At 40.7% G+C, this 11,220-nt stretch overlaps 1 protein-coding gene across 4 annotated transcripts in view; it reads right to left on the bottom strand.

The window, feature by feature from the left end:
- Ncoa7 (nuclear receptor coactivator 7) overlaps positions 1-11,220 on the bottom strand; it is a 148,880-nt gene that overhangs the window by 3,818 nt on the left and 133,842 nt on the right. For 3 of the 4 annotated variants that reach the window (XM_021174075.2, XM_021174073.2, XM_029482549.1), the window contains exons 12-13: positions 4,841-4,972; positions 3,464-3,616 (exon numbers count right to left, since the gene is read on the bottom strand). In XM_021174075.2, the coding sequence (XP_021029734.1) occupies positions 3,464-3,616; positions 4,841-4,972 (285 nt within the window). Of the gene's footprint in view, positions 1-3,463; positions 3,617-4,840; positions 4,973-6,165; positions 6,396-11,220 lie in introns of those variants that run through there. The other variant, XM_021174077.1, reaches the window with a different exon arrangement.

Below are 11,220 nucleotides of genomic sequence, written 5' to 3' on the forward strand. Positions count from 1 at the left end.
ACTACATCCACGACTCTTCCGGGAGGTAGGCGAGTCATGTTACAGAGTCTAGTCATGTAATGCCTCAGCTTATTGTCCTTCTGTTCCTATCCTATCTGTGCATACTGGTGAGAGTGCATATAGGAGATGGAGCCATATGTATCTTGACGATCTCACTCGGTGCCTCACGTGCCTTCCACTGCAAAGGCTACTTGAAAAACATTGCTTTAGTAGAGTGTATTTGAAAATGTCTGACACTTTAACTGGTTCAAAATCACTGTGTGCTGTCTTTTTCACTCCTTCTATCTAATACTAAACATTACAGATTTCTAATTCTAAAGATTTTCATGCTTCCTACCCCCAAATTTTCTCTTCATTTGCTAAAAATGAAGTAAAGAACATATCTTATAATAAAATATAAGCAATTACATTCTCTTCTCCTAATAATGGAGCTGGAATACAATAGGGTGGCAGCTAGGTTTTTTAAAGCATGATTTTACAATGTGACATGAGAATAACAGAATCTTTTAACAGGTGGGAAATGACTTCCTTTCAGATAAACCAATAGGAAATGCCGTCTCTGGCCCTCTACAGGGTTCTAAATAATATTTCTCAGCTAGGGAAGCATGTTTTCATGGTGAACTTAACTCTTCTCAACTGTCTATAGCCAAATGTAATCACTTCAGGGATATCCTTGGCTTTCTACTTCTGAACTCACTGAAAGACACCCCCAGCTCTGTGGGAAGGGGGTCAGCACTTCATGTCCTATGGCCAATCTCTTCCTCTGGAACAAGTCCCTAAGGCACTGAACTGGACTCTGAGCTATACATCTGCCTGCTTTTCTCAGAAAAAACAACTTTGCTTTAAGTAGCAGAGTGCTGACCTGGCCCTAGCTTGTCTCAAACAATATGCATGTATTTATCTATTGCTAGAAGGAGAACAATGAGGTATCTGGCATTCACAACCATCATGTCTGAGATTCGAGTATGTGGGCTGGGTAGAGGAAAGACATCTGCCTCTAGCCATATTTGTCTGAATATTCATCTCTGAAACAATGAACTTAGGAGGTGTATAAGAAATGCTGGGCCTGTTAGAAGGGACAGGAAACTAGCAGCTGTGAGAAGAGGGGACCCCATCTCCTGGACCACACAAGTCCAGAGTAAAACTACGGGTTTGAACTGGGACTGTTGGAGTGGTGGGAATAGGGTTGTGTCTCAAGTGCAAAGAATTTCATTGTTATTACTGAGACTTATTAGATTTTCTTGAATAAATATTTCTTCATTTGCTTCATGCCTTCAGGACAATTTCCAGAGACTGTAAAGGATTGTTGCTTTTATGATTCCCACAACTCTCTACAACTCTTCATGTTCCTTATGCATGTATAATATTAATTTCTATTATTTTATATTATATTATTATATTATATTATATTAATGTCTGTCATATTCCCATAAACAGAAAAGACACCTTATTTCCTCAGGATGGGGGAGCTGGAATGTGCCAAGCTAATGTCCAAATATTCACAATAGCATCTGCATCTGCAGGGTGCATGATATGTTAAAACTCTACTCCAGTAGTTCTCAACTTGTGGGTCAATGACCCCCATGGGGTTGCATATCAGATATTTATATTATGATTAGAAACAGTAGTTAAATTACAATTATGAAGTAGCAACAAAATCATTTTATGGTTGGGTGTCACCACAACATGAGGAACTGTATTAAAGAGTTACAGCACCAGGAAAGTTGAGAATCTTTGCTCTACTGCCTGACAACATGTGTTAGCCTCAGACCTCTGTTATATCACTGTTGACAGGAAGTTTAGCAAAACTGTGCCTCATTGGTACCTTCTCAGTGTGGACAAGTTTGATACTACTGCTAAACAGACAGAAACTATATATATTTTTGTAATTGAAGTGTTATCTAGTCACAATTGTATTCAAGACATAGCACCAATGATTCTAACATTTCATAACTTTCTATGTGACTTTAAACACTTTGTGGTATTATTTTGATTTTCATCTTAATTGTTCGCACTACTCATCTTGGATCATTATTAAATAAAATGTTATCAATCCTCATGTAATAATAATAATAATAATAATAGTAACAGTTATTCTACTTTCAATAATTCTTATGGCAATAACATCATAAAGACTGTGTCTTCCATAACTTCACCAGGGCCAAAATCTTTCTGGAGGGCAAGAATCTCACTGTGTTGTCCTGGCAGCCTTGGAACTCACTTTGTTGACCAGGCTAATTCAGCTCTTCTGCCTTCCAAGTGCAGAAGTACCTCATTCAGGGAGGTAAATTGGCAGGATAGAGAGTTATACTTCACAGCAAGCTCTTCAGTTGAGCATCACAGGTTGAGCAACCCCAATCAGAAAACCCCTCCAAGTCCCAAACTTTCTGAGTGCCAACACGATGCCAGAAGTAGAAAAATCTGTACCGAAAACCTGTTTCATGAGCAAAATTGTGAAAACTCCCTCTGTGTGTGTGTGTGTGAGAGAGAGATAAATCCCCTTATACATATACAAATCTTCCATGACTCCCCCAAATCCATATTTCAAAACACTTTTATCCCAAAAATCTTGGATGAGAATTAATAATGGGTGTTGATTAGATATAACATGACTAAACTAACTAATTTATTAATGACTTTGGTATGTAACAGCATGATTAAACAGGAAATGAAAGTGGTTTGCACATAATCCATGCACAATGTAAGTTGATTTGAAGGAGGTGATAACAGTGTAGAATAGATGGGGTACTACATAATAGCTCAAACAGCTCATAGAAAGGGCAGTCACCACACAGGTAAGAGTACCATGAGGAAAGGATTTCCCATGGCTACTGAACCATTGAACCCCAGACCCAATAAACAGACGTTGACTATCCCCTACCCAGTAGGCATCATCAATGGCTACTACTTAAGACCCTTAGGATATGGTCTGGTATGTCACTGAGATTGTCTTCGCAACTGTACACATGATTGTCCCTAACTTCTACTTTTAAACTGCTTTAGGTTACTATTTTTCTATCTCATGGTCAGCACAGGGAGAAAATTACTCAGCATACAATTGTTCCATTTTCTTTATATTAGGATTTCAAAATACACCCACAAATAAAAACAAGAAGAAAAGACATAAAACAAGAATGTCCAAATCCATTTAGCCTGAGGATGGGAGTCGATATAGCAGTCTCTCTACTGTTGGGTATTCTAAAAATCTGCCACCAAAACACCTTTTCAGGTGGGGATACAGTTCAGTTGGCAGAGTTTGTCTGCATACATGTGACCCTGGACTTCATCCCTAGCGTCTATATAACCATTTATGGTGATACATACTCATAATTCTACCACTCAGAAAGTGGATGGAGAAAGATCAGGAATTCAAAATACCTTAGATTATATAGCCTGAACTAGATTGAAATCATATTGCTCCAAAAACAAGATACATGTTCTCTGTGAGAGGAACAGGCCTCACCTGGTTATCCATGTCTTTGATGACCAAAAGAACAGGACTATCTAGAGATGCTGACTTCCTGTACAGAGTCTTCAAGCTCGTTCCATGCTCTAATGTGCTGTAGGCCAGTCTCCATGGATAACCTTGTACCCTGGCTGGAAGTCGTCGGGCCAGCTGCCAATCCAGAGAAAGAAATACAAAAGGACATCTTAACCACTAATCAGTCACGAAGCAGTGCGTTAACTAACTGCCTGTGGTTCAAACTAAAGGACTGAACACTCACATTTTGACCTGTTTTGCCTAGCTGAGAAAGAAAAAGGAAATCTAGAGAGTGTTTCCTTTAGCCAGGATGCCACCCAGGAGATACCTTGCTCACTCAGAGCCTGATTGTTGGTTTCCAGTGTCACTGATAAAATATTCACACCAAAAAAAAAAATGTGTTCTTAGGTAAATCTGTGCTAATCTGAATGTCACAGAATTTTGTTATACAGGCAAGCACAGCTATAATGTCACTAGAGGACTTGTGGTGCATCCCAGAGAAAAGACTGTATCTGAAGACTCAGACAAACCAAGCCAGGCAAAGGGCTGCTAACTACACATATTCTTTCCTTTATAAGTCAACCTGGCTTTTGGTCATTTCATATTTTTCCAGTTGTTCTAGGTTTTCATAGGTTTAAAGCTGCTACTGACTAAGGTGTCCTATAGACCAAGGAAACACCTGCGTTTTCCATGTGAGCTCATAGGGACTTTGTCCATCTTGTTCCCACGTCTATCAACTATATTTGGCTTAAGCTAGGTGCCATAAATGCTAATAAAGAGTCTCTCCAAAAAATATTATCAAGGCAGTTATGGAATGCAATGTATTCAAGTGCTGGAAGTCAGCATCAGGGGCAATGTCAAGACCACCTCTATGGCTGTCTGGCCAAGTCCCTGGGCCTTCCTGGTTGGATTCTTTAAGGTTTTGGGAATTCATGTTCCTAATCTACCTGGTGAAAAAAGTATAAGAAATTCCACATTAATCTTACTAAACACAAATATTTCATAAAATTCAAGTAGCAAACTTTTCAGAAAATGCAAAGTACATACAGATTAATTATATATTTTTATAATACATATTTTAAATAATAAATATATTTAATTTATTGGATGTTTTTTAGGTACATCAGGACTATGGGAGATCACTTCCATTTTTTATGTTAAGAAATGGCCTCCTCTTTGTTAAGGTCTTGTCAGCTCCCAGGAAGGTGAAGAAGAAGGCTGCTGTAACATTTCAGAAGTGGAAAGGCAATGCTGGCCATGGTTAGGTTCTGTGCCTCTGCTTCCTCACCTAGCAGTTTTACTCAGGCCAGGGGCAAGGGATACTCTATAAGTGTTCAGCCCGTGGAGTGGAGTACCCACCTGTTCGATGTGCATATTTTCCAGGAGCGCACTGTGGGGCTGTAGGATGGGCAGTCCCTCTTCCTCCTCTTCCTCTTCCTCGTAGTAGCTGCAAGTGCTCTTCCTGCGTTTTGCCTCCTCAACTGTGATGATCTGAAATGAGGACAGAAAGAGCCAATGTGGAAAGAGCCCAGATGAGATGCACTTTCCCCCAAATAACCCGAGGCATGCAGCTGACTAAAAGGAGTAGTGTTGGGAAATAAGAGATAAACAGAAAAGGACTTTGGGGGAAATGACAAATTTTCAAACCCAGAACAAATGCAGAATTTAAGACACGACAGCTGAGCATTTAATATGCATGATGTAAAATCACAAGCTTTCCAGTTCTGGTCTTCCTGCTGGAAACTCAGTAGCTCCACAAGGTTTATATCCTTAAAAACAATTAAGCTAGGCTCCTTTAGCCTTTGAGTCCAAATTTAAATTGTAAAGGAAATCATCAGAGATCCTTCAGAAAGTCTATAAACAGAGAGTTTGGGGCGATAAGGATAGGTTTCAATTAAGCTTCATGGTTGTGTACATAGCAACTAAGAGTAGCAGAAATGATGAATGATAACAGCCACCAGAAGCAAACGGAGTCACGGAGAGCGTTACTCTAAATCACAGCCAGGCTATGATTCAATTCCCTCTCCACAATTCATAATGATCAAAAATTTCCCATCTAGATAGAAAAACACACATCTATTATTTAAATACAGTTGGGTTTATGAACCACTGATGTTCTCATCTTAAAAACACTTTGTCTCTCTTAATTTCTCAGCAAATAACTACATGAAACATATGAGGGGTAATTAGCTCTCTAAAATGCCCAGGCACAGTAGTAGCTATAGCTCTATTCCAGAGAAAAGGCATCTTACAGCTAGTTGTCAGGTACTGCATGGTTTGACTTTCAAAACATACAATGACATATACAAATTATTCATCTTCTGAGCTGAATTTTGGGTAGGGAAATACACTTATGGATTTTCCTATCTTCTGATGGAGAATTTACAGAAACACTTTCAAAGAACCACAAAGCTAACATTTAAACACACTAAACAAAGCCCTTTGTTTTGTTTCTAGTTTCAAAGTCTACAAAATATAAACAGTCCAAACTCAGGCTGAGGAATACAACAAGTCAAGTATGCATTTCGGATTTCAGAAAGAGGGAGCAAAAAACTTCACAGCAAATAAAAGAACATGCTCAATATTTTTTAACTAGAAGGAATTACAAACGCACGCCAGTGACGGAAAAGCCGGCTCCCCAGCAGGCACCCTGGTTCCCCAGCACAGGACACATGCCCACCTACCTTCACAAAAGGCTCTTGGTCAGGCCTGGCACAATAGAAAATCTGAATGTCCAGGGGCAGTCTTCTGCCTCTCATGGTGCTGGGACAGAAGACTGTCCACAGAGAAGAACTGGTCTTTCTCTGGTTGCCTGCACACCAGCCACTGACTGACAGGCTAACCTACACTGGTTTTTTTTCTTCTCCCTTCGGTGTCTAGCTTCCTGCGAGATTGAGTTTCTGTTTCCCTCAAGGAGGGGGGGGGGGGTGTTCAACGTTTCTACAGGAACATACCCAAATTAGGATTTAGAGCAGGCACACTTCCTGTCAGGCAGAGCGGGAGTCTGTAAAATGACACTTTCACCTTTGAAACCCAGCCTTACAATAAAACCCCATTGTCCCGGTGTTGAGTTTTTTTCTCTCTCTCTCTCTCTCTCTCTCTCTCTCTCTCTCTCTCTCTCTCTCTCTCTCTCTCTCTCTCTCTCGCTCTTCTCCTGAACTCTTCCTCCATATGCCTTCAGGGTAGGTAACTGAGCTGTCCTCTCCTTGTCTCTTCAAGGTTTTCTTTCACCTACTTCTTTAAGGTTCAACTTCCATTTTAAACTTGTGCGGGTTGGTTCCCAGCATCAATTTGAATTTTACAGAAAGGAGCCTTTGACAGGGGTGGTAGCCAGGCTCACTCCAGCAGCAGCAGTTTCTATGTTACTTTTAGAATTTGTTGGCATAAGTAACTTGAAAGAGTGGGAGCATTTCTAATTTATAGGAGGCAGTGAACAATGCCATCTTATGTGCAGTTTGACAAAACAAGTGGCAAAGTACAGTTTATCGTTTCACATTATGGGATGCATCTTAGTGACTGATAAAGTCCTTTACGGGGTTCTCTTTGATCGTCAGATCAGATGACACAGGTTTGGAAAGAAATACAGATCTACAAGAGATCAATTTTCACCTGTTTTTCTGCTACTCTTCCACACTGCAGGGGACTTTCAGTCCCAGGGGCTGCTGAAGGTTCAGGGTCCTGGGGTAGGTTCAAAGTTATACTCTGGCAGATGAATGGACACAAAACACCAGCCAGGCTTGCACATACCTAACAACCCAGGGCTAAATCACTTGAATTCTGTTCCTGGGAGAAGCACCATTTTCAGTGCCTGGTATTTCATGATAGAACACATTAATTAAGTGTTTCCTGGATACTGGAGAGTGCCAACCAACATTTATTAAGCACTTCCTGTATTCTGGGGCATGCCAGGTGAGTTGCCAGGAACAGGGACACAGCCCATAGTTTCCTATGGATGAGTGACAGAAGATGAAATTATAGCCAAACAAATGCCATGACATGCAATAAAGGAGCTGAATGTGTTCAAGGCTCAGAGAAGGGTTGGACACCTGGTGTGCCCAGAGAAGGCTTATTCACAAGGGAGTGGGTGGATCTATCTGTGAGCTGGGTGGGGAGATATGGCAGGTGTAGGGTTGCAGCAAGGGGCACAGAGATGGATGCTCTTGGTTCCTGATGGCTGAAGAACAAAGAGCCCTAGACGAAGAGATGAGAGACATGGGTAAGATCTGACAGAGTAAAGAACTTCAGTGTCTTGCTTGAATGGATCTTGTCTTATAGGAGAGTAGTTTTAAAACCTAGCTTTTTTTTCAGATTTGTCTTAGAGCTTTGAAAAATATAGATTCTAACATCCTTCCTATATACTTACTAAACCAAAGTATCCTGAGGTAAGGGTCTAGGACTCTACTTTTTAGAAATCCAGAGGGCTGGAGCTATGGCTCAGTGTAAAAGGGTACTTCTACGAAAACATGAAGAGCTGAGTGTAGATGCCAGCATCTGTAAAAGGCTAGGCACAGCCACTGGTAGGCTTGTAATCCCAGCACTATAGAACATGGAAACAGGAGAATTGCTAGGACTGCCCAGCTGCCATCCTTGCTCAGTGTTCAGTAAAAGAAGCTGTCTCAAAGGAATAAGGTAGAAACTAATAGAGTAGGACACCAAACATCCTCTTCTGACCTTCTCAAGCATGCACAGGGGCATGCACACTAGCACATGTTTGTTAGCATATATCATACAGCATCCCTCACACTCATACTTATTCACATATACATGGAGAGAGACAACACCCTCCCTCGCTCTAAATCCAGTGATGGGCAAGGGGGTCAACCATTAATATAGGCCATGTGGGTGGGAACATGATACTCCTAGCTTTAAGCCTCGGAGTACATGAACATACTTATGTATTTAAAAGATAAGTTAAATAGACAACACACACAATACATACATAAGACCTTTTAAGATTGAAGGAAATCTCAAAAATCACTCAATAGTGATGGGAAAAAATATACCTAAAAGCCACCAACAACATCAAAAGACAATGAAGAAATATCTGCCAAACACAAAGAAAGTCTCTTTCATCACAAGAACTCAGTGGAGCGGAGAATTGCTAATATCCCTTTAGGACGGTGGTTCTCAACCTGTGGGTCACAAATCCTTTGGGGGCTAAGTATCAGATACCCCACATATCAGATATTTACATTTCCATTCATAACAATATAAGATTAGAGTTATGAATTAGCCATGGTCGGGAGTGACACCATAAAGAACAGTATTAAAGGGTCGCAGCACTAGGAAGGTTGAGAATCACTGCTGTAGGAAAATGAACTATAGAAAAACACAAGCAGCAATAAACTCACTGGTGGCTAACTTGTGTATGACCATGTTCATTTTTGGCAAATCAATATTCAAGCAAATGAAAATTAAATTATAGGATAACACTACCTACTTTTCAAATTAGCAAGCATTTTTAGGAGACAGAAAAAGTATAATACTGATAATCCTTTTTGCTGGCAAGACCCAGTGGGAAATCTCTCACACTGATGGCAAGTTCAGTTGCTGACATAAAACTTAGGAATCACAGAAATCTACTGTCCTTGTCCCTCATAATTCCACATCCAGGAAATTCTCTAAATAATTAAGGTGGAAGACCTCATTTTTGAGAAATCATTAAACCAATATAATAACTCAAGTGGGAAACTGTTAAATAAATTTTAACAGCTATAAAAATACTAGCAACTAGTTGGAGGATGATGGTTTTTTTTTAAGATTTATTTATTATATGTAAGTATAATATAAGACTGTAGCTGTCTTCAGACACTCCAGAAGAGGGAGTCAGATCTCATTACAGATGGTTGTGAGCCACTATGTGGTTGCTGGGATTTGAACTCTGGACCTTCAGAAGAGCAGTAGGGTGCTCTTACCCACTGAGCCATCTCACCAGCCCCAGGATGATGGTTTATATCTGTAATTACAGCACTTGGCAGCCTGTAGCAGGAAGTTTGAGGCTAGCCTAACTTATAGACTATTAAAACAAGCAAGCAAGCAAGCAAGTGAACAGACAAACAAAAGTAAGCACTAAAAAACTAAGGTTTCAAGAACTTATAACAATTCTAAGATTATGTCAGGTGGGAAAAGCCATATGCCAACTACATAGAACAGAGAATCTTTGTGGAGTAAAAAAGGGACCCCATGTACCCAAACAAAATAGAAAATAAAGTCCAAAGAAATGTATGAAAGGCACAAGTATGATTAGATATTTATTTTTTAATGTCTGTACTCTACTTTCTAAGTTTTTTTTCTGACATGCATTTTTCTTATGAAATGGAGACATAGGTGTGTTTGAAGGCCTTGAGTACAGTTGAGGGTGGGTTGATAGGTGGAGTGGGTTGAGACTGGAGTCCAAGTGAGGTGCAGATATCCTGGTGGAATAAGAGGGTCTGGCACGGGAGAAGGGTGCAAGGCCCTACAACATTTACGTCAATGGGATTCTGGTCAGAGATAAAGAAAGAGAAGGGTCTGGTATTATACCTGAATTTGTGGCTTAGATACCACTAAGATATAAAAAAAAAAAATGAGCAGAAACAAAAATGTTGAAAGATAATGAGTTATTCTGGGTATCCTGAAGATTACAACCCATTAACTCCTAAGGAGGTTGGCAATTCTCCTTCACAGCATGAAGCTGAGGCACAGGGTTGCCTATCATAACGCTTCTGAGCATTACTTGTTCCGAATGAGGGAACATGGAGCCTTCTCCTCAGCTGGGCACTGTTTCCCTTATAGACAGAAAGACATAAAGGAGCTACCCATTAACTTACGCCAGCTGTCCTTTCTTTCCCCAGATCAACAGCTTTGGTATGGGTAAATGTTGGAAGCTGGCTCTTAGCAGAAAGTGGCTATCATCTCTGCAGCCATCTTGGGCTATTTACTTACAGGTGGTACTTTTCCACCCTGACGAGAGACTTGTTTTCCTAGCATGATGTTTTTGCAAGAAGCCCACCACAGCTGAACACACTCTGATAACATCTTGTTTTTCTCCTATACATCCTGGACCTATGGCTAAGTGTCTCCAGCTGCACTCCCCAGCGAGTGCATATATACCTATAGTTGCCTTTCAATAAACAAGCCTCGAGCCTCAAGCCGATAGGCTGTGTTGTCTCCATTCTTCGAGTCTCTTGCCCATCAGTCCCCACTCTCTCTCTTGCAGACCCTGTTCACTGACCCGTGATCTTGGTCAGGCAAAGAAGTCCCAAAGAAGCCTCTCCTCTCCTCCTTCAACAAAGGTCAAGATATAACCTTCCAAAGAGTTTTCACTCTTTCACTTTCCTCAATGGCTTTGGGGTTAACTGGCCAAACTCTTCTTCGCTAGATCCTTGAGGGGACCTATATCATTCTTCACATCTCCTTCACCCCTTGTTTTTGGGTGTGCAGTGTGGCTCCTTCTCCACCTACAGCTGACAATAGATGAAATCTGAATCCCAAATGAATGGAGAAAGGGAAGAAAATCCTTTCAACAAGATGGTGCTTTTAGCTCAGGATATTCAGGTCTAGTCAGGAAAAGGTTATGTAACCATCATGGGCCTAAATTTTCTTTCCAGAGCTCTGTATTGGGTGAAAGACTATAGCCTCACTAAGAAAATTAAGTTTTCGGGCTGGTGAGATGGCTCAGTGGGTAAGAGCACCCCACTGCTCTTCCGAAGGTCCAGAGTTCAAATCCCAGCAACCACATGGTGGCTCACAACCATCCG

Source organism: Mus caroli, chromosome 10, assembly GCF_900094665.2.
Source record: "Mus caroli chromosome 10, CAROLI_EIJ_v1.1, whole genome shotgun sequence".
Taxonomy (NCBI): domain Eukaryota; kingdom Metazoa; phylum Chordata; class Mammalia; order Rodentia; family Muridae; genus Mus; species Mus caroli.